Here is a 23,528-nt window from a genome sequence, read left to right as displayed (position 1 = left end):
AACTGCTGAGATTAACATTTATTTCCCAGTGCTGCACTCCTAGTTGATGACAAAGCATCACAAACAAGACCCCCTCGAGGCTATTGCTGGCAGCTGTGACACTATTTGTACAGCAAGATCTCAACACTTTGAAGTGATTCAAAATATTTTTCGATGTTGTGCTTTCACGTTAAAAATGCCACAATAGAAATAAGTTTACATTATAATACTGCATGAGTCATTATTATGAGTAAAAAAAATTATATTACAAGAAAATATTATATATATTATATATATGTTATTAATCAAACACTTAATTAGCGACTGATTGTACTGTAATGTTCAGCATTTATCAGGGAATTCCGACACTAAAAATCTCATAACATTACAAATATTTTCGTAACATTGGTGCATTTTATCAGAGATTTTATCAATTCCTTGATATTTATTTGCCTGAAATCAGTAAATCATAACTCAATAAAGCAGGTCATCAGTTTATGATAAAGTTCATGATACCATTTTGAATTGGCTTCAAAGTCTTTGTCACCACAAGAAATCTATATTTGAAAAGGAGAGGGGGATCCGACTCCCTTTGTAGCTGTTACGAATGATTTGATGAGCACTCTGGGCAGCAGTACAGCAACACAATATATTAGGCAGCTCCAAAGTTCTGTGGGATGGCACTGGGCCAGTGTGACAACAGTCTGATTACACTGTCCCAGTGTAAGGTCAGAGAGAAACACAGGGTGAGATGAAATCTTGTCACTGCAAATTAATGTAATTTAACACATCCATAGTTTTTCTACCAAAATGTTTCAAATCTCAGTATTGCCCATCCATGTATGACAAATCACTGTGTAGTGATTTGTATGTTGCTTGAGGAGGATTAGAATACCTGTTTTTTTTTTTGTGGGTTCTTTTTTGTGTTTTTTTAGGGGTTTTTTTATGAAACGAGGTAAATGGGTGTAGTAATGTCCACGATAAGTTAAAGATGCCCCCCAAAAAGTATGATATAAATAGTAGTGCTGTGCTGTGCTGTGCTGTGTGTGTGGTTAAATGATTCATGTGCTGCACTCTCTTCAAAGAGATGATGCTTGGATATTGGCGCTCAAGGCTTTTAGCTGCATTGATCTATTGACATTTGTGGCGTGTGTATGTTGCATTTGTCCGATGGACCTTCTGACATTGATTTGTCACGGTTATTTGGTCTGTCACCACAGTAAGAGCTTTTTGCTGACGTTTTCAATGATATTATATTGTGATGTAAACCAGACAGAAAGAGTTAAACAGCCATCAGTTTTTGGATGTGTGAAAAGCATTGGTTGGATTTTTTAATTTAGGTTATTTAGTACAAAATAATAATGGGTAGGAAACAACTGTAAACATGATGTGCCTATCATTTTTTAAAATACATGTATTCAAATGAGAATGTACTGTTACATTTGCAGTGGGGTTATATTGCATAGGGGTCAAGGTAGATGTGAGTTGTATCCTTTCAATTTGATCTGAAAATAACTTGCAGGCCTTCACTATTCACTGTCTCCAGCAGATGGGGCACATTAAGTATTGAACTTGTTCTTGACTCAACTCTAAAGCTTACTTTTTCAATTATTAACAGCCATCTCTTATCTTTGATGACATGAATGAATGAATGAATACGTTTGTGTAAAGTAAAGCGTCACTTTTTGTTCACTTCCTGGAGGAATAACATTTGGATCACTAGTGATCAAACTTTAGTAGTAATTTGCTGAATTGGATATTTTTAAAATCCATCATCCATTCATTTTCTGACCGTTTTTTTCCTCCCGAAGGTCACAGGCGTGCTGAAGCCTACGATTTTTAAAAAAGACTCATAAAAACTAATTACAAAAAAAAATAATCCTTGTGATTTTAATATTTTCTTGCAAAATTAGGTGTTTTATTTATATCACGGCAAATACCAGGTCTTTTTTTTTAAAACAATGCGTCAACAACAACAGTAGCACTGACTGTACCCGTATTTTACTGAAATGTGCATTGCAGTATGCGCTTGACGTTTTCCGTAGCCTTTTGCAACACTGCGTAGCATAGCTGCACGGTCTCCACTCCGGACAGCAAAAACTGTGCGTGTGTGTCAGTGTGCGCATGTGTGACGTATGTAGTTCCTGTTTAGGAATGTGTGGACTGTGAAACTTTGAACATCAGCATTGGGGCTCTGATCCAAACGGTGGATGATCGCGACGTTTGCAATAATCCCAAATAGTTCCTAGTAAAGTTTTGCAGCAGTTATGGACTACCGCTACATACTCTCCATGACGGGAAACGGCGCAAGGGCTGTCAGGGACGTGATTACCCAAAGACTGTGGTCTGGATTCGGCCAAGAGGAAAACGTTGGTTGTGACCCACAATTTACTGCGACAGTGCTAAATTACAGCACCGTTCACTCCAAAACGGGTTGGTGAGACGCTACGCTTTTGTTTTTGCGCTTTGGATATACTTTGATGTTGCTCCACCACCAATAACTTTGAACAATGTGTTTTATTACAACTTGTCTTTTGCATGATAATTGTTCGGCGCTAATCTGCGCTTAAAGTTTCGTGCGTGTTGACAAGATGACAACTTGTTGACAGTTGCGTCCGCCAAAGTTTTTAAAGGAAGTTACTGCTGGCGTCTCACTCGCTAGATAACGCGTGGATATAATAATTATACTGCACTGTTTTTTTTCCCCTTTGGTAAAAGAGACGCGTCTTAAAAGACCGTTTACATTGCTGACATGTTACGTCATAAAGAATGTTGACGCCCAGCTGACGAATTGTCACTGTCAAAGAAACTTTCCAGTGAAGTTGGGATGTTGGGTAAAAACGTAAAGAAAATCCATTCCTAATCTATATTCCGTTGAATGCACCACAGTGACAAGATATTAACCTAATAAATGGTTATTTTTTTCAACTATTCCCTCAATTTGAACTTACTACCTGCATGTTCCAAAAACAGCGGCATGTTTATTATTATTATTATTATTATTATTATATCAATATGCATTTGGATCCTGCGGCGGAGCACTATTGTCAACACTTTGGAATTCTTTCCCTTTCTTGCTTGATGTACAATTTAATTCCTCAACAGTCTGCAGCCTCTGTTGTCGTATTTTCTGCTTCATAACATACCCCACAATGAGAGACGGTCTGGGCTGCTGGCAGGGCGGTCTATAGTAATCACACTAGTTTACTATGAAGCCGCAATGTTGTAACGTATGCAGAATGTGACCTGGCATTGTCTTGCTGAAATAACTAGCCATCCCTGAAAAAGATGTTGTTTGGATGGCAGCATATTGCTCCAAAATCTATATGTACTTTTCAGCATTAACCAGCTCCAAGCTGATTTAAAAAAAAAAAAAAAAAAGCATCATGTCCCATCACATAGGCACTCATCCTTCCTGAGTCCTCTTTCCTGTCCCCAGCAGCTATGGACGGTGCCGATCCTCTCTTTTCAGTAACTAATCATCACATCTGTGGCAACAAATAAGATGGATTTCTATCAACTATCTTGATAACTAAAGGTAGAGGAGTAATTAAGCATTCAACAACAGGGAGTGAGAAGAGAGTACATGATATGGAGACACTCATGCTAATAGCTCCCCTCATGAAATGCAGTCTCAATAGATCAGAATAAATGCTTGGGTGTACAGTATACATTTCACAGACGTTTGGCTGGAATCACATTAGGGCGGGGAGCAACCAGCTATGAACAGCAAATTAGTATTACAATATACAAGTATAAAATCAGACAACAGATAGTTAAAACACGCTTGAAAATTGAAAATGAATCAGTTAAGGGTCAGTTCATCTCAGGTGAGCTTGTCAGGCAGCGTTTCTGGATCATGTTGATGTATGGATTTTGCTTTGCATAGTTGAGTTTGAACTTGCGTTTGTGGACATAGCAGGTATTTGCATTGTTGGATTGCCTCAACTGTAAACCTTGAAAGGAGAAAAGGATTTGATATTGTGATGATCTTGAATTACACAAGATATGAACAGAGGCACTTCTTCAGCTTGCCCGAGGAAGAGGTTCTTGAGCAAACATTAGCCAATAAACAACTGCACGCGGCTAATAGAGTGGAAAGAGATGGGAATAACAAAACAGAAGTCACAGCACAACTAAATGAAAGCACAACACACAAGGTTGAACACACACAACCGCTAGTCCGAGGTTACATTAACCATAAACACATATTAGCAACTATTTACAAATTGCTGCTAAGTGCTAAAGATGCTGAGATGTTCAGCACCAACTCGTTCTTTTGCTACAATATCTTGCACAGCATACATTCAAGGCACAATGTCATTAGCAGCACAGTGACATCATAGTTAGCACATTTCCTTCATAGTAAGGCTGCAGCTCACAATTATTCGAATTCAATTTAGTATGTGGAGTATCAGATAAAAACAAAATTAATTTCCACCCCTTTTTTTCAAAATCACATTATTTCAAATAGGTTGTGCAGAAAACATACAATTCTAGGTGCAGTATGCTTGTGCAATTTCCTAACTGTGAAACAAACCAATTGACATGTTACAATGGTTGCACTTCTTCTTCCCCTGTTAGTCAAGAGGACACTTAACTGAGGCATTTAGAACATTTTAAATCAGCTTGCAGTGCACACTCAAACTCCATGCAGCCTGTGAGTCGTGTCCTCAAGACTAATGGCATCTTGTTATTTTTCTTCACTAATGTGCAAGCTCCAAAGCCTTTCAAGCTCAAATCATAGTCATGCATGACACGAGACATGTTCAAAATCTAGATTTGCATGACAACCATAAAAATGACCTCTTTTTACAGGTTCAGGTTTCCTGTACATGTGAGCATACCCTACAGAATAGCAGCCGTAAATCACAATTCCTTAACAGGATCCTGTGCTGCTCGCTCAATAAGAATATCTGATAATGCAGGGTTGTGTTTCCCATAGCTGAGCTCATCACTTCTGCTATTTATTGGAAATGTAACCTGAGAGGTTAGTGTTGGTGCAGAGACACTGCGTTGCCAGTGCTCGCTCCACGAGGAAACAGTGTGGATGAAGATGCATTTATGTACCAAAAAAAGTGTACAGCATCGAAATATGTTGAGTTTCTCCTGAGGCAACGAGTTCATTTGCAGTATTGTGATTTAGTACCAGCAAAATATGCCCTAACTGTTAAATGTACAGTGCAGATCAAATTAATTTCAGTTAAACTCTTTCTATAGCTCCCTTACACATATTGAATCACATTCAAATTTCAAGCTTTATACTTGTATTGCATAAAATCATAACATTGTGAATAGCGTCAATGTTGTAAAGTACTGGTGTCCAACGCTGCCAATTAACTCAAAACTGCCCAAGGGTTTAAATGGGCTCCAAGTCTGGTTTAATAGCCTCCACAATCATGAGTAATATTGCTGACTTGACAGATGTCCAGAAGACAGGCAGACATTCACTGACATTGGGTAGAAAGAGATTTCCCGTCCAATGTGGGAATATTCATCAATGAAATCCCTTTGTGTATGATATTGCTCTGGTCATGTGGCTGCAGAGCACACACTGTACATTCAGAACTGTTATACCCGCGATTTTTTTTTTCTCATCCTGTGTGGAGTCTCTCAGAGTTTGGAAGTCGTATGACAATTTTAATATCTTGCCATGTGCTCCAGGCTTTAGGCGAACTTGGGTCTGTTTGATCCAACTTGTTTTTTTTTGTTTTTTTTTGGGGGGGGGGGGGTGTTGCAATAAAACCAACCCAATTTTGGGTGGTTTCGTACAAATAATGGGTTGTTTCGTGCAACTGCGCTTTCACTTTCTTGCCGGACTCAGGCAAAAATTAATGTAATATTCTAAATTATTTCAATGAGTTCTTTGTTTTCCTGAACTTTTGCTGTAACCATCTATCCAATTTTAGTACCTCTTATCCTCCTCAGTATCAACCCTTGAAAGAAAAAAAAAAACTCCGTGTATAGTGAATTTGTGAGTTCAACATTTTGCATTAGAAATAAACAGTTCTCCATGGTATTCCGATTTATTGAAGTGCATCAATCAGCCTGTAAAGTTAGATTGGAAACACCCTCATGTCTCATTTATTCCTGAGCCCAGGCCCCCCATCGCCCAGCTGTGACTTTGGTCACACAGCAATAACTGTAACATGAAATGTATGAGGATTCACAATTAGAATGCATGTGACAGTAAGCTCAAGGAATACATCTTCCTTAGGGCGCTTCACAGACGAACAAGCTCTGCTCGAACATTTTTATCATGATTTGTGTAAAAAGCAAGTTTTTCCAATAGTACACACCCAGATGGTAAAAATAACCTTCTATAAGAGTGTATATGTGGTATTTGCCTTTATATACAATACTTTTACTCTCACAGTTTGAACTTAAATGTGCTAGATTTGCTTTTATTCAACACAATTTGTCTTTCCGACTGAATCATTTACCTATTCACTTTCTACACTGCTTCTGTTACTACTTTTAGTACATACAGTGATTCAGTCAATTGCATTGGTAACCAGCAGTGATGTGCAAGTCACAAGTCATAACCGTCAAGTCACAAGCAAGTCACAAATCGATTTGCTTTGGGCAAGTCAAGAATTTTAAAGTCCCATGACATCTCAAGTCAAGTCCTATGATGAGTCAAGTCCCAAGTTAAATCACCTTGAGTGTTGTTGGTGGTCTCCCACCCAAAGGTTGTGGGGTTCAGTCCTGAGCCCCTGTAAACATATCCTATGTATAGGTGACTGAGGAGACAGTTTTTAAAGTGCTTCAAATACAGTGCGTTCCTTGGAGGTTGAATTATACAAATAAACTAGAAATGCATTTTACACGCCAAACAACTTAAACTTTTTTACCCCAATGAATCTGATAGCAAAACTCTCAATACAATAATTGTCCTCTTTTACAGGACAAATTGCAGTTGAGAAATTTAGAAAGGGTCTCGTCTGCGAGCTAAGTAAAGAGTCCACCACGGAGCTCACCATTTTGATCCTATTTATAGTTTTTATTGCCAAAAGACACTCAGGACCAGTGTCCTTTCTGCAGTCACAGGCATGATGACATAGTCTAAGAGGGCATGCTGCTCCTTAATGAAAGGTTTGACTAATTTACTGGCTCATTCTTGAATCATGTCAGATTCTCGTCTTTTACTTTCATCCTAATGGGAATACAAGAGTCCATTTAAACCCAGCTACCGATTGTTTTTTGTTTGTTTGTTTTTTTTAAGAGAACAAACCTTAACCTGCCGTGATTTTGCAAACTGGGCCCCTTTCACACTAGAGTCTTGGTCAGCTTCTCCATGGCTCAATGGCCTGCCGGCTGTCTTGACGTAGTATCAGAGGCATAACAGAAGGGTGGAAAGTTGCATCAGAGTGTTAAGTGAACACACCAGACTCACTGGCCTAGAGCTGTTTATTTTGAAAGCAGTTATCACTGTTGGAGACACTGCCGCTGATGTTGGCATACGTCTCATCTAAATGGTTAAAGCCTCAACGGCAAGGGCTCAGCTTAATAAACGTCAGCTCTTCCGTTAATCCGAATTTGCCGGGGAGACTGAATGTTAAAGCGAGCTATGAAATCTTAAACCCAACACAAAGTCCGATTCAATGTTCAGTATGTGGAGCATGATGAGACTTGAGGGTGAATGCTTATTGTGAGTCAAATGTCAAAAACTTTCACAGAGAGACATATTACTGTTTAGTTTGTTCTTATGTTAGGAAGAGTAGTAATAGTTGATGGAGAACGACACAATTAGTCACACAGTGCCTTCAGAGGCCTAACAGAGCCAGCATTTATACAACCACATTTTTCAAAGACATTCACCAAAGTGGGCCATCGCTTTGGCTGTGTACCCATTTGCACGGCAGATGTGGCTTCCCAAAAAGAGATACCGTAATTAAAATGCATGGCAACGCCCAAGTGTATTTTTTTTCTTCAGTTCACCTGCAGTTGCTAAGAGCTACGAAATACACTCTTAAACAAACCGCATGGTTTTGTTTGCAGGCCTTTTCTAGGGAACATAATTTGTTAGTCATGATATAGTATTGACTAGTATTAGCACGACACTTACTCCTTGTGACTGTAGCCGAGAGCTTTTAACTTCCCAACTGCTAATTTAAAAATAACAGCTGGGTATGATACATAACCAGCAGGCAGGAAAAACAAGAGAGCAGAGGAAAATCTGCTGTTTTTATATTCCACCAGACCATGAAGTAAAGTTAGTCACATTGGTGTTTTCGCTCATGCTTTTTTGTCATTGCTATCTGCAAAGTGCACGGTAACTTTAGCAACCATGATTCAGCTTGAGTGAATTGCCTGACAGAATTAACATTCTGAAAGTTTTAGTCTGTCTGTCTGTCTGTCTGTCTGTCTGTCTGTCTGTCTGTCTGTCTGTCTGTCTGTCTGTCTGTCTGTCTGTCTGTTTGTTTTGCATACATATATTCTAAGATATTAATCATATTTATATAGTGATATTTAAAGATAATTAAATTCAATAAATGTTACATACATTGAATCTTAAGCTCCTAGATTCTATGTCATGGAAAAGAATGTGTGCCACTGAAATGAGACAATGGTTAAATGTTGTGCTCAGCACCAATTGTAAATTAAATAGTGAGGTTTAATTTTGAAACAATCACTCCCTCTCCATGTGCAAATATCTTCTGCGCAGCTGTTAATATAGAGATATTATTCTCTTCCACATGCCATCTGCCCAGAGTAGGCTAGACCTGGGAAAAGTACAGTTCATGGGCCATTTCCAAGACACCAACAGTCCCTGACATCCCCATGCAGTGAAGTCAGAATAAACAAAAAATAAGTGGTGCTTTTATTTTGAAATTGTAGCTTTTATTTATTTGTGGTTGGATCATGAAATACTTTTCTGTTGCCCACTTAGCAGATTTTTTCCCAGCCCATCGAGTGACTAGAAAGAAAGAAAGAAAGAAAGAAAGAAAGAAAGAAAGAAAGAAAGAAAGAAAGAAAGAAAGAAAGAAAGAAAGAAAGAAAGAAAGAAAGAAAGAAAGAAAGAAAGAAATCCATCCTTCCTTCCTATCCCATCCCATGGGCTCATCACCTGCAGGACGGGGCAAGGGGGTTCGATGCCCTTATGAGCTAGGTGGTGGCTGAAGGTGGCGATACTGGCAATACAATCCCCGGAAACAAAGGCTGGCTCTAAAAAGATGTGGAATGTCACCTTTGTGGTTGGGAAGTAACTCGAGCGGGCTTGCCTGGACGCAAGTGCACGGATTGTGCTCCAGAACCAGTCTTCTAGAAAGGAGTTGGACTCTTTCACCTGCCCATAGTGGATGACGGCAAATAGGCATAGGCATACTTGACGCTCCCCTGGGCTTGGTGCCTGGATGTTAGATTAGGGTATCCTCTCTCTGCCTTCCGGTGGGGGACAGACCGAGAAGCACAGTTGCAGTTTTGAGAGGGGAAAAAAAGCACATTACTTTTCCAAAATGTTTCAGCCCTACAGAGTACCTTGCCCTTTTTGGAGTCATTAGAGGGAGTGCTGGAGTGTGCTGCTGTTAGGGAATCTATTGTTCTACTGCAGGATGTACGTATTGGCCTGGTCTGCTGGGAATGTGGTCGAATAGGGGATTCTGAAATCAGAAGTAGTATCAACGCCCACCCTCAGCATAACTTTAAGCACATCCCCAGGGGAGTCAGGGGCATGTTCCGTAAAGGCATTGTTGAGGCAGCCTATTGGTGTGGTCGGTGTTTGTCGTAGCGGCAATCTCCAGTCCCCTCTGTGGACAACTCCTTCAACTTTATAACATACCTATTGGGACTTTTTGGCTTCTCAGACATAAAGGAACTTATAATAAATTAGTCTACAATTAAACACATTTTGGGGAAAGTTGCAGAAACAATGTGATAACTCGTGTAAATTGTTTGGATGAATTAAAAGAAATAAACAGCAATTGAATGAGGACGTGAGAAAGTACTACAAAGTTTGAAGGCTTTAATATAGTTGACACAACCTTATCAACACCACAAAGCAAATAACCCTCAAATTAGTTTTTAGGACTCAGGAGTAGTATTTCAACCTTATTTTCCTTTGCCTCTGTCAGCCCCAATTTAGAGATAAAGAAGAGCCACTTTTTTTTTTTTTTACGACCTCCCAAGAGTTTTATTCCAGCATGTTTTAACTCCAATGCCTAAGGATTCCATCAACTCTACTTTCTTCAACATTGTTCCTCCACACATCCTTTTCTTGTATTGTCACTTGCATGTCAACATTCACACTATCAGTACATTCACATTGCTATATCCAGACGTAGACGTATCCTACTCTCCTGTAAGTCCTCTCAACTTTGCATCCAGAGCATGGCTCTGATGGAGGTTACCCTGGTCTCCGCCGTGAGAGGCAGTAAAGGGAAGAAGGCGAGCTGAAATGCTTCCAATAGCTGTCATCGCTCTGCATGGTGAGCTAGAAGGAGAAATAAAGGGAGAGTGGCAGAGGGGGACAGCGTGAGAGAGCTCGTAAGAGCACGTGTAGAAGCAGAGCGCGAAGCAGAGAGAGAGAAGCAAAGAGAGAGAGAGAAGGCGAGAGCGAAAAAGCTGTCCGGCGCTCACATCTCACATCGCTGGCTGGTTGGCTCCCTCCCTGTTGACGAATGAGCTGTCTACCCACGGGGCTGGGAAACGGCAGCTTGTGACAAGCTGGCGAGAGAGGAACATGAATGTAATGCGTACCTTGCCTCGCCTGCTTACAGATACCGGCCAGAAGAAGACCCCTGAGAAGAAGGATGGGAGGCGCATGTCGTTCCAGAGACCCAAAGGCACCGTCGAATATTCTGTGAGTAGCACGGGAAACAAACAAGCTCTTTATTTGCCGTTTGATGGGTCTGATCATCTCCTGCTTGTATGGTGCTGCAGCTGCTTCGTGTGTGCGTCAGCTGGTGGTGGTTTCTGCTGCTCAGACTAGCTTTGCTGGGGATGTTTATGTTCACTGTGTCTAACCATGCTTGCTAGCTCATCACTGAGCACAAGACGTGATTTTGCTTTTTGCATTTGCAACACGTGTACCTGAGCCTCAAACTGTTTGTGTGTTTTTGTGCCGACATTCGGGAAGAAAGCAGACTGAAAGGTTGTGGGAACTGTGTTAGACTTACTGCACATCTTCCTCACCAAGATATCTAAAAAGCAAGGGAAAATTATTAATACTTTTACCTTTCTCGATATGGAATAGATACCGACTGTTAGTTTTTCCATTCTCTCTGACAGATCGACAGCATTCCACCACATAGCTTCGCTGCGCTTGCCAATGACCTTCCAACCGCATTGTCATTTTTATCGATTTGAGCTGTTGTCTAGGGGCTGGGTAGGGAAGTGTTGGTGGGGATCTCTTGTTCTGAAAATAGAGCAAGAACCTGCTCTGCTTGGTGTTCTTGAAATGACCCTCAAATGCAGCTGCAGTCAGACACATTTTTCTCACCGCTCTCCGTGGCAACAGTGAGGAGTAGAATCACTGGGGCTCCGCTCATTCCGTGTCTGTCTGCTGAAGAGAGCAAACGCATGGTAAACTCCACAAAACAGTTTCCTAACCTTAACCCGTTAACGCTCACGCTTCGGTCTACAGTATTTGTTTCTCAGGCTGTTTGAACAGGTTTGAACAGAAATTGGGAATCTGGTCCCTTCCTTGACCTCCAAGTCTACCTTTCTAACGTGTCAGTCATTTGAGTTTCGAGACCTGCTGATTGACAAGGCCCTTGCAAAAGGATTTTGCAGCAGTTAGTGGCAAAAAGCACTGTCATGGCCCTGACATGAGCAGCGACACTAAAATCTATATGATTCTTGTCAGTCGCTCTTTTCTTTTGTACAGGACATGTTCCTCATTATTACAACCAATACTGGTTATTGACAGTGTGCCAATGATTGTTACCTGTAGCCAGACATGCAGCAGCAACTCCAGCAAGACACATAAACAAGGAATTGTGCCTTGCAGCCTCACTTGCATTGTGATGGACGCTTGTGAGATTGTTTGAGAAACAGCTTTATCTTAAACTCATCTCCTGAGCCGATGAGCCAGCTGGATGCCTTTCCTTATTTTGCTCTCCGGTAGATAACTTTATAATCTGTCTCCCAGCTTCTACAGGAAAATGGTAGGTTTCCTCTTATGCCTCCTTATCGATGCCATCTTGCCTCACCCTCTACCTCACACATGGCTTTCTTTTTCAGCCCCCTTTTTTTTTGTTTTTATTGGGAAATAACCTGAACAGCTACAGCCCATCTGCCTAGACGCTGATAACAGCAGTCCATTCAGTTTTGTCCACCTATTGGCTGACCTGCATCCAATTAAAAAGTGTTTGAAGTCTCTGGGAACAAATGAGATGGATGAGACAGAAAGATGCCAACATAAGAAAGGCAAAGAGCGGCACAGAGGTGAGCCACTCAATGGGGGTTCTCACTCTAGTCATCGTTTGCCAGAGATGGAGGCCAAACTAGCTCTGAAAGACATCACATCACCATGGTCCTGTGATGAAGGTTTCCTGACATGTTGCATTTCACCAGAATTAGTTATCAGATAATGTGTTGGAAAGACCATTAGATTTTGTTACAACTCTACGTTGATTTTGGAGCTGAAGTTATTGTTAACTGAATATTACAAGTGGAAAACGGTGTCACCAAAACTGCAACTTCAAACTAGTTCTCTAAACTACACCAAAGTGTGTTAGAATTCCTAACATAATTATATAAATTTATTGAAAAGAAGGACCAATAACATGTTGCCATCTTAATTTTCTACGCTTTTCTTTTATCAACTGCACACAACAATATATTATTATAGCACCCATTTTGAGAGACTCAATTCTTTTCAATCATTTAGCCACAGTTTTATTACACATTTTGATTCCAGGTAAGGTTCCAGATTTAGCCCTCCCAAACTGATTCCATCACAGCTTTTCTCCTTGTTGAATGCTGCAGACAGGACAAATTAAAAATATGGGGATTCCAAGTATTGCACTTGGTGGTGACATTATAATTCTAACACAATCAAGATGGCATTTGAAATTAAATCAGCCGCTTGTGCTGTCATTTCGTTGCTCTTTCCTTTGTGTGGCTTGACATGTCTGATTTTGTGCTAGTAATTTATTTTTAGGACTATCAAAGCACAGACAGGCCTTTTAATCTGACACAAGGAAAAGTCCATGAAGGAATCCCCTTGAAAAGGACACAATGTTGTGACTTCTAGTGGTCTAAAATTAGATCTGTTCTTGGAACAGCAAAGATGTAGTTGTACAGCGCATCGTACCATTCAGTTACTAATGATAAAGTCACCATGGCAACTGTCATGCCATGGTTTGGATTCATCCATCATAAAATTAAGATTAAGAGCAATGGTTTCTTGTATATGCCATTATGGGTTATTAAATTGTACATTCTACTTTATTTCCAGCTCGATTCACTGATTGTGTCTTATGGTTTTGCCGCTTGCTCTCCTTGGCACTGATACTGCAACCTAATGTTCAGACGAAGATGCAAACAGGGTCCTAAATAGAACCGAGCCAAATAGCATGAATCTATCTTCTTAAGCTTTCAGCAAAGTGACCATTATTTAGGTGCTAGTCATTTTGAAGATGGCTGCTACAACCTTTATAGCGGGATAGATGGCACCCTAACAGGAAGCTTAACTATTCATTTGAATGACGAGCAATGCTCATTATTGACCTAGGGGGGAATCAACTATCTCAGCTCACTCGACCACAGAAATCGGTTGACACAAAAAGTTCTGCCTCAAAACTATAATTAATAATATTTAAAGCATATTTGCAACAACCGGAACCAAGGTTTGACCCTTCCTGGTTTACTGCACGGTCCGGGAGCAGCAGACATAGAGTAAAAGTAAAATATGTCCAAGGTTTGGGATCGCCTTCAACTTCAAAAAAAGAAAATTAAGTTTTCTGTAATTTACTGCACTGTAGAGCTGGTGGATCTTGCAGACAGGAATATAAAAATGACCACGTGCCAACCGGCAGATGCCTACTATTCGACGTTATAATTCAGCTTTGGTGCTTTTTCAGTCATCAATGGTGATTGATGAGTTGTTGACTTATCAATTAATTGTGACAACACTATGATTTACTAAAATTAACAAAAAATAAAACTGCCTCTCTTACAAGTTACCATTCTGTGGCTCTCATATGGAAAATATTGTTTATACACAGGCATAAAGATGCAAAACACACATATAGAAATGTAGTCCCATGATGGTTGCACTAAAACAAATTACCATTAACCTGTCCTAATTAGACCATCGCTATGCCTGTCTGCTGCTCAGGGCTCCTCTTCCCTGAGCACACTTTTTGTTTTTTTTCTCTTACGCCACATTTTTTACAGACAAGGATATTATTTGAATTTGTAGAGGGGAACCTCTCACTGGGCATGTTACTGGTTCGGACGCTTGCAACATCTCTCTTCTGTATGGTTCTTAACTCGGGGAGACAAGCAAATGCACTTGGGTCACTGCAGGGTGCTGTAGCTGTTGACTGGGTGCAAGCATGTCTGTATGATATATTGAACCAAAGGAAATTTTTTTACACCTCTTAATGCGGTTAGGTATGCCAAATTGACTGATAATCAAATATTCATTCAATTTAACTGGAAACCTCTGCAATTTTCCCACCTTATCTGAATCTGAAATAGCCAAAAGTTACAATCTTACATCATGAATTTGCCTTTTCTTCTCTTTTGATTCCTTTTACAAATATTCATATTGTCGCTGCCCAATGAAAAGTCCATACCTCCACTTCAGGCTTGTTTGGAATTTGTAACATAATTTCTTTCTTTGTTATTTGCTGAGATGGCAAGAGTACTCAGATGCTACTGAAAATAGTGATGGTGCCTATGTGAAAACAAAACAAAGTAGAAGAGCTGACTACTTCAGAGAAAAAATGTACAAAATAAAACCTCTAAAATGTACACAAGTAAAAAAAAATCTGTTTATTCTTAACTGTATTTACAATACCGTAGTTCTTGATGTGTTCAGTGGACGGACGGACCTTTTACAACGGTCTAACTTGCAAACTCAAAATAAAATTACATCTACACAGTAATGATTGTCAAGATTGTTTTTCCCCTAGCCTTCTGTGAGCGATTCCTAATCTATGTTACATAAAGAAGTCTGTTCATTTTTATGGGAACGCCCTAAAAAAAAGCAAATATTTGATTTCCTGTCCTCTCTTTTGGTTCAGGTGGAATCTCGGGACACATTGAACAGCATTGCACTCAAGTTTGACACCACACCCAACGAGTTGGTTCAGCTGAACAAGCTGTTCTCCCGGGCAGTTGTGCCTGGCCAGGTGTGAACCGCCGTCCGTGTATGCCTTCACCATTATTTTTAGCACAATCTTTATCACTGTCTTGTAACTGGAGCCATTCACCAACTTCCATAAATGGTCTTTTCACTGTATGCCTTTCACTCATCTTTTTCTTTTCTTTTATTGGTGAACTAGTAATGTTGGCACTCTAAAGCAGTCATATTACTTGTTTATCACTCACCTTTCAATAGGAATCATATTGATGATTATCATCACAATATTGCTTGTCAGAAAGGCTGAAACATTGTAGATTATTTTGTGCATCTTAAACTTGTAGTGGCTTCCTTAAACCCCAGAAATAGAAAAGTTCACAGAATGCACATTATAGTTGGTACCTTGGTTTTATGGTTGCAGCGTTCGGTACAAATAGAAGTTTAGAAGAATCAATTATGTCTTGTATTATTAGGTTTAAAGTGATTTTTTTCTGTATTGTTGTTCTTACTGTATTGTTTTGTTTTTTTCTGAATCAGAAATCTATTTGTTCATCTATCTGTGTCAGTGGCATACAGTGACAGGCAAAGTAATTAGATGCTCTTTCATTGGATGGTTGAAGGTACAGTGAATTAATACATCAACCTGTTGCCTTTTATTCAACAGTATATGTCTTGGCTCCCTGCAAATATATCAGCTTTGTGTTTAGCGAAAAACAAAAAAGGTCAAATTTCAGGATATTTTTGACTCAAGCGATCTTTAAGTTTGGTGATAATTGTGAGATTTTTCCAATATAAAATAGGTAACTTGGCTGAACAAATGTATTTTACTCTTCTAAATAAAAGTTATGAAAGTGTTATATGATACACATAGACTGACATGCCTGTCCAAACATAGTTACACCAGAGACCTTGCTTTGGAAAGGTAGGTTGGTCTCATCTGTATTACGAGAGTAATGAAAACTCAAATCTAGTGCCATTTGCCAGTCTTAATTTTGTTTATACATTTAAATTTATAGCATACAATTGGATCTTATTTCAGAACAGTAATTGATATTTATTGATATCAATTTGTTGTTGCAGGCCTAGTTAACTTCCAATTACATCACTTCAAATTTTCCATGGTCAAAACCATCACAGCTCACTGTCTCTTATACCTGTCGCCAACAGCATGCGCAATAAGATTAAGAGTAAGTAGGACACAATTTAGCACCGGCTATTTGAGATCTTAATAAAAGGTCACTGTCTTAGTAAATCACATGCAATTTACCCACCAACTAGCACAAACACGCAATTTAGCATTCGCTGTTTGGGACCTTAATAAATCAGGCCTGAAATATACGCCTCAATAATAAAGTGCTCCAAATCCAAAGATTAGTGGCTGAGTATTTTCCTTTTCATAGCATTTCTATCACAATACAAGAATCCAAATCACAACTCCATTTGATCTTTTTCCAGTTTGCATTAATATTTGTTTTCATCTTTTAACACATGATTGACAAAAAAAGTAATAACAGTTTGTATAAAATTGAAGACTAAAATAAAAACAGTCAAATCAGAATTTCCAAAGGTTAAACTGAGACAAGTGGACTGAAGTTGTCTTGTTGAAGTTTTAAGGTGAAACATTAAACCAGTCTCACTGCCTAGTTTCAATATTTATGAATTCCCATGTTCTGGATAACCAAGTATTGAGCCATAACACCATAACCTATCTGACAACTGACTTACTGGTACATCTTTTTTTTTTTTCACCTAATCCATTCTGCGTATTTTTGTCATTTTCATCTCAGAAATGATGTAGTTAGGCTTTGTTTATATAGGCATACGTCCTTCCCCATCTACCCTTGGGCATGTACCGATACTTGTGGTGTGCGTGCATGTCTACACAATGTCTGTGTAAACACAGACATGTGTTGTGTTTGCAGGTATTGTATGTTCCTGATCCTGAGTACGTCTCCAGTGTTGGAAGCTCCCCTTCCCTCAGTCCCATCAGCCCTCTGTCCCCCACCTCCTCAGAAGCTGATTTAGAGAAGGTGACGACGGTATGTTGACCAAACCTTTATCGCACCGTTTTCATGCATAATGCAATATTGGTCACCTTGAATGTTGAAAATGTTGTATAGATGAAATAGTATGAAAATCGCATCACAAATGACTCATCATGACCAAAATGGTCAAGTTTATCAATATCCCTATATAGCACAAATAGATTTATACCCCCCCCCCCCAAAAAAAATCCACAGATACACTTTGAAATCATTGCAACAGGTTTTATTCAAATTATACAACAAAACTAAAACCAGCAACCTTATGTGTATTTTGAACTTTAAAAATTGTAAACAGCAGCAACCAAAAATGAATTTCTGTGCATGAAAAATCCTACAAAAATTACTTAAAGTACCACTGAGACAGTAATGATTAACAGAAAAGATGCCTTGCTATGGGGTTGAAAAAAAAAGATGAAATAAAACAATGTATATATTTATTCATAAAATCAAGTTCAAAGTCATCCCCAAATTTCTGTCTGTAAATAATAATGTATTACCATGTAAATGACAGCTGACGTGTCTTGAATTATTCGTGTATGCTGTCAAATGTCAGTAAACAAGATAACGCCCTTAGTTGACAAGACAATGACAAGGTATGGTGTTGACCCGAAGGCACGTGATAACATTGGAACTCAGAAGCAACACAGACCGCTCTGTCTCCAGCTTGACAACAACCTCTATTCACAGACACTGATCATAAATGTCAAAATTCTAGATGATGTCATGTTCTCAAGGACACAATAAGACAAGTGGCGCCTATAATTCCAAGGACAGAGCAAACAATGTTTTTCAAAAATTGGATGCAGTATATAGTATGTAATATACAGAATTCATTATTTGATTAAAAAATATATTCTTCACTCACTGAATATCTTTTACTTTTGCTTTTACGTGGCAAACTTATATTCAAAAATTCAAAATTCCACTTAAATGTTATTTTTGTTTCTTTGGATTTAAAAACAAAGCTGGTGTTTGAAATTCTAAAAGCTCTTTGAAAGTTTTTAGACAGACTGGTGAATATTGCTATTCATCCAGGTCATTTCTTTCTCAGCACTTTAAATTGATTAACAAGGCTTGGTCGCGACTGCAGCAACCTTTTGAATGTGATTAGATTTTTTTTTTTTAACTGCATGGTACCTACACTGCGTACATCCCATGAAGACGTGTAAGTGGTGCACTTCATTCAATGGGATGATCCGCACAGGCAAAAAGTGCACATCCGTGTGCCTTTTCTGCCTCAAGCACATGGGAGAATATTCCCCCAAGTGAATTGAGAAAATCTCTTTTTGCACCTTTGTGAGAAAACGCGCACTCCTGTCTCCGTTATCATCCTTCACCTCCACTCTTCTAGTTCAGTTTTGACACCTTCTTGATAATGACCATTCCTCTGTCTCTTTCTTGTCAGCTCTCAAGTATCTCTTAAATTTTCAGTGGCTTTGAAAACTAAAAATAATGTTCATACTGTATATTACTATTCAAATTGTGCCTCGGAGTACAGGAACATATTCTGCAGCCCTCTATGGGGGGGACTAAACTGAAAAGCTGTGAATGCAGAGAAATTACACCTTTTAAAGTGATGCCATGTCATATTTAGTCCAATGAAAAAAAAACGGTAGAGCAGCAATTATTCCAGGGAAAGGAAGCGTGCTTTGAAAAGCAGAATTTCCCCATCTGATGGATTATGTGTTTTGTTTGGTAGAGACCTTAGTATGATTTCAGGAAGAAACTTAATAACACCCCTTTTTTTAGTTTTTTTGCTACATTTTGATTCTAAGCCTTTGTGGGCCTTATCATAAATGTTGCTTTTAAGATGTGTAGTACAAGCGTATCCACCAAACCTTTGCTTGCCTCTTATTAAGTTATCAATGTCAAAATAGTCACACCGGAGGATTTTGAGATCCTATTTGAAGTTAAAATGCCTCGGCTATGTTTGGATAATGCACAGGTGTGCCAAGTGAACCCGAGCTAGAAATGTGAGCACACCCAAAGAAGTAGTAAATTTTGCGCCTGCAGGCATCTAGTCTATTGCAAGGTGCCGTTGAGTTGCCCGTGAGGACTTGCTCATGCACGCAAACAAACACAAGCCCAATGTGGGTGTGTTGTTTAACTAATCATCATGTCGTTTATTAAAGAGGACCATCATCTTAAAAACAAACACGTGTATGTCACAAATCGGGAAAATTGTGCTGATATGTTGTGGTATCGGTTAATGAATTACATTTTGTTTGTATTATTTCTTAATTATAGGAAACGGGACAGTTTGTATCTATATATAAATTCCCTGGGAGGATTAGATTTAAAAGATCAATTTAGCATGTTCAATGTGTTTCATCAAACATGAAACAAATTGAGTCGGCCGATTTGCGGTGGTTAAAGCACTACAGCTATATACTATAACAGCATAATAGACAGGCTAATAATGAAATTAGCATTGTTATTGCGGTAATCTTAAACCATAAAACGAGATAAACACAGCAGTAACTGAATGTAGAGCTGTACAGACATGCACACAATCTATCCTCGCTACTCACGAGGGTTAGGAGACCAAGACTATTTGCAAATAAAATGTAATAACCCGAGGATGTTTGCAATTTGCCTGTATAAATAGTTTAAAACCTTTATCTTGAATTTACTTTCCTGACATCTACTTCTTTAGGTCTCGAAATGGTGTCTTGGCTCTTTATTTGTGTAGTGTTATGCAGGTTATGAGTGAGTATTTGTGAATTATTATGTGCATGTCTTTTTTTATGTCATTGAACGGAAGGAAAGAGGGAATTGTAGCATCTTTGTAGCATGGTGCCTGCGGGGCTGTCGGTATTGGCAGCTGAAAACAGCACATCTTGCAGGCATGGATCATTGGCGAGCTGTTCATGTGCACGCATGGAGGACTGGCTGACTTCGTATCTGCGGGGCTTGCTGTCATTGGATTATTTGGCAGCCACCGGTTTGTTGGCATACTTGCTCTCTGGTCATCTGGCATGCCCTCTTCGTCCTGATATTGCCATACACTTATGGACATTTTTGTTCATGGGCACACACCTATAGGCAAAGTATGTGTTGTGGCTCACTGACTACTGTGACCTTCACGATCCAGTTTTTAGATGTCGCTGCTCTATTAATCTTTGATGGGGGCTTTGTGATTTGGCTAATTTAGCTATGATGTGACCTTATCATATGGCCTGCAAAAAAATACTATGGTGACATTGACTGTCCTGTACTTGATTAAACTATGTAGGACACAAGTCATGCGTTGACACGTGAACAAAATTGTTGGAAAACTCAATAGTGGTCATAGCTTGAATGCAACAAAAATAATAATTAGTAAATGTGAAAATAATAAATTAACCAATGAAAATTAGATACCGCTTTTGATTTGTAGTTTCAACACAATTTTTAAAAAGAAAAACGATATTTTAATTTGTTTTTTCCACAATCTTTTGAGGCAGTAACTGCAATCAAATGATTTTTGTAACGTTCAATCTCTCAGATGGTATTTCAGCCTAGTCTTAGTGAGCAAACGATTCCGGTTATCTCAGCTTTGAAGGGTGCTTTGTCCAGATGGCCTATTTCAGCTTCTTCCACAGATGTTCAATGGGATTTAGATTGGATCTCATAGAATGCCACTTCAGAATTGTACAATGTTTTGCTCTTACCCATTCTTATGAGTTTTTAATTGAAGGGTTTTTTTTTGTCATTATCCTATTTCAAGACCCAACTTTTCAGACATTGGACACCACATTACTCTCTAGAATACCTTCATAGTCTTGAGACCCAATTGTATCTTGCACAGATTTAACACACTCCTGTGTCTCTGGGCTGCACTTTGACCAATTGTCTGGACTTTTCTTTACTGCATGTTAACCTGGGACCATCAGCAGTGTAACGTGGTGTAATTTGCAGCATTGGGAAATAAATTGCTATGTATAAATGTTAATTCCTATGTCCACCATTATCCAAGAGAGTTTTGAAAACTATAAAACTATTATATAGCATTTTCAAATGGTGTGAATTAACTTGGTGAAATGATCTCCAGTCAGCATCAGCCCCAAAAATACCATGAGTTGTCCTGTCACTGTTTTATTTTATAACATCCAATAATTTCAAGAAGTGAAAACACAGCCGAAAGCTGGCATTTGTTTTCCTACTTGTGCTTTGTATAGCCACTAGACAGATTCATTCATCAGTTCCTCTTACGTCCAGTCATGTCCTAAATGGTGGTGAAATGACACCATTGTTATCTTTTCCCCTCTTAAACGGCACCAGTTTATTTGAAAGTTAAAAAAAAAACATGCAAGAATCACAACTTAGCAAATTAGCAATATTTTTAATACTTGGTTGTAATGTCTTTGCATTAAATTACAGTCTGAAGTCGAAAGCATAGGCAAAACCAGACACTGGATTTCATCCCTGGTGATGCTCTGCCGGGCCTCTACAGCAATTGGTTTCAGTTTTGTTTTTAGGAAGTGAAAGGCTTGCTCAATCGGATTTCAGGTCAGATGATTAACTTGGCTATTGGTTGTTTTCGCAGTATGCTTCTGGGACATTGTCCATCTGTGCTGTTAAGCATTGTCCAATGAGTTCTGAAACATTAGGCTGAAAATGAGCTGATAATATTGCCCAAAACACTTAAGAATTCATCCTGCTGCTTCTGTCGCTAGTCACATCATTGATAAATACAAGGGAACCAGTTCCATTGGCATCCATTATATGCCCACCTGTCCAACAGCTGAGCAGCCAGTTGTTGGTCCCTCAAACATTGAGCAGTACATCATTTTTGTAATTCACCTAATTTGAAGGTAAATTCCCTCAGATTAAAGCCAAACATCTGAGGTTCAAGCACATCCATTGTGCTGTTGTTTAAAGCCCAAAACACAAATAATCAATAAATGCACACACAGATATAATGATTAGGACCAAAAGTGATTCTCACTCAGGCAGCTGCAAACTTCTGTCCAACAATTATTACTTAAATCAAATGAAGACGTATTGGGTGATTTTTTTTATCTCAACGCACTGCTATCCCTATGTCGTTTTTTGTTTTTTTCCAGTGGATAGACTTACAATGTGTACTTTTATTATCACCAGTGGTGAATTGGATGACCAAAGGAGTAACCAAACAAGCTTAAGAATTACAGAATATGAGTGGGTTTTCTTTTACAAATGGTGTGAACATTTTTAGTCCTCAATACATCCACTTTACAGCCCTCCTGTGAGGTCTGGCAGGCTTAATTACACATAATGTAAGTCAATGTTGTTTAAGCAAAGATATATTTTGACATCTGCAGAGGCCTCTTTCAGCCCAGGTATATATTTGATAATTTAGAGGGCAAACAGTTTTCTCCTGTCAGGTGGAAAATCCTGCTCCCTTTTATATTTAACCATGGAGGTGGAACTTTGGCTTGAATGAGTCATTAGGAAGTAACTTGCAAGTGAAGTGGAGCCAAGAAGTGCAGTTGTGTGGGTGAGTTGGGTTCACCATAAGTGGATGACAAGCCAGTAAAACACAGACAAATTCCCATAGCCATCGAGCTCATCTGAAACTCTGGTTCCTCAGTTTGCAAAAAACATTGACAGTAGCTGATTTCTCAGATCAGAGATCAAACTCTCTCTCTGGCAACAAATGTCACATCGTTGTAGCATTTTAGATTTTTTTTTTTTTTCATGTATTCCGTGGATGCAGAAGGTTTGTTGTGGTTGTAAGGGATGGCCAGGTCGTACTGCTTCTTCCACTGACTGTCAGTGTGGGTCAGCATTGCGGATACTGTTTGTCGACTGCACCAGGAGACAATGAGGGGGAAATGCGTGGGATAGTGTCAGTAGAACAGGAGACAGTTGCTAAGGGCTATGACTCTCCAGATCTCCTTTGGCTCTTGATACCCTGCCCAACTGTTTCAAATCCCAGTTCACGAGAACTCCCACACAGTCCTTCTTTACTGTTTTTTTGTTCTTTTTCTTCATTCCAAGCACGTTTTCATGATGTCCTCGCCCATTAAGTTTATGTTTACATGGTCCTTTGATATCACTGACAAGGGTAAATGCACAAAAGTGACATTTTTATTGTAATCACAGTTTTGATGTGTCATTTTGTCAGATTATGTAAATATGAATGCTGCAGCACCTTTTGGATAGCTCGCCCATTAATAACAAATGAACAAATGTCTTGGTATTGAAATGAACTGAAAGTTGTGTTGGCATTTTTGAATTACCATGGGCTTTTGCCCCATCACTGAATGCAAATGTAGGGCTTG

The 23,528-nt window shown here is 39.1% G+C and overlaps 1 protein-coding gene and 1 long non-coding RNA gene across 6 annotated transcripts in view; one reads left to right on the top strand and one right to left on the bottom strand.

The window, feature by feature from the left end:
* The window catches only part of oxr1a (oxidation resistance 1a), a 91,108-nt gene that overhangs the window by 48,806 nt on the left and 18,774 nt on the right, over nt 1-23,528 (top strand). For 3 of the 5 annotated variants that reach the window (XM_049730502.1, XM_049730504.1, XM_049730501.1), the window contains 3 exons: nt 10,698-10,780; nt 15,177-15,284; nt 17,158-17,274. In XM_049730502.1, the coding sequence (XP_049586459.1) occupies nt 10,698-10,780; nt 15,177-15,284; nt 17,158-17,274 (308 nt within the window). Of the gene's footprint in view, nt 1-2,099; nt 2,417-10,697; nt 10,781-15,176; nt 15,285-17,157; nt 17,275-23,528 lie in introns of those variants that run through there. The other 2 variants (XM_049730503.2, XM_049730505.2) reach the window with 2 other exon arrangements.
* Nucleotides 10,081-10,703, bottom strand: LOC125975231 (uncharacterized). Its single transcript, XR_007483915.2, has 2 exons — nt 10,558-10,703; nt 10,081-10,411 (listed from the first exon to the last, which is right to left on the bottom strand). It is a non-coding gene; the product is annotated as an uncharacterized lncRNA (long non-coding RNA).

The sequence above is a fragment of the Syngnathus scovelli genome, chromosome 9 (assembly GCF_024217435.2).
Source record: "Syngnathus scovelli strain Florida chromosome 9, RoL_Ssco_1.2, whole genome shotgun sequence".
Classification (NCBI taxonomy): domain Eukaryota; kingdom Metazoa; phylum Chordata; class Actinopteri; order Syngnathiformes; family Syngnathidae; genus Syngnathus; species Syngnathus scovelli.
Note: the sequence above shows the minus strand (reverse complement) of the source record. Positions and strands in the feature narration are given on the sequence as shown.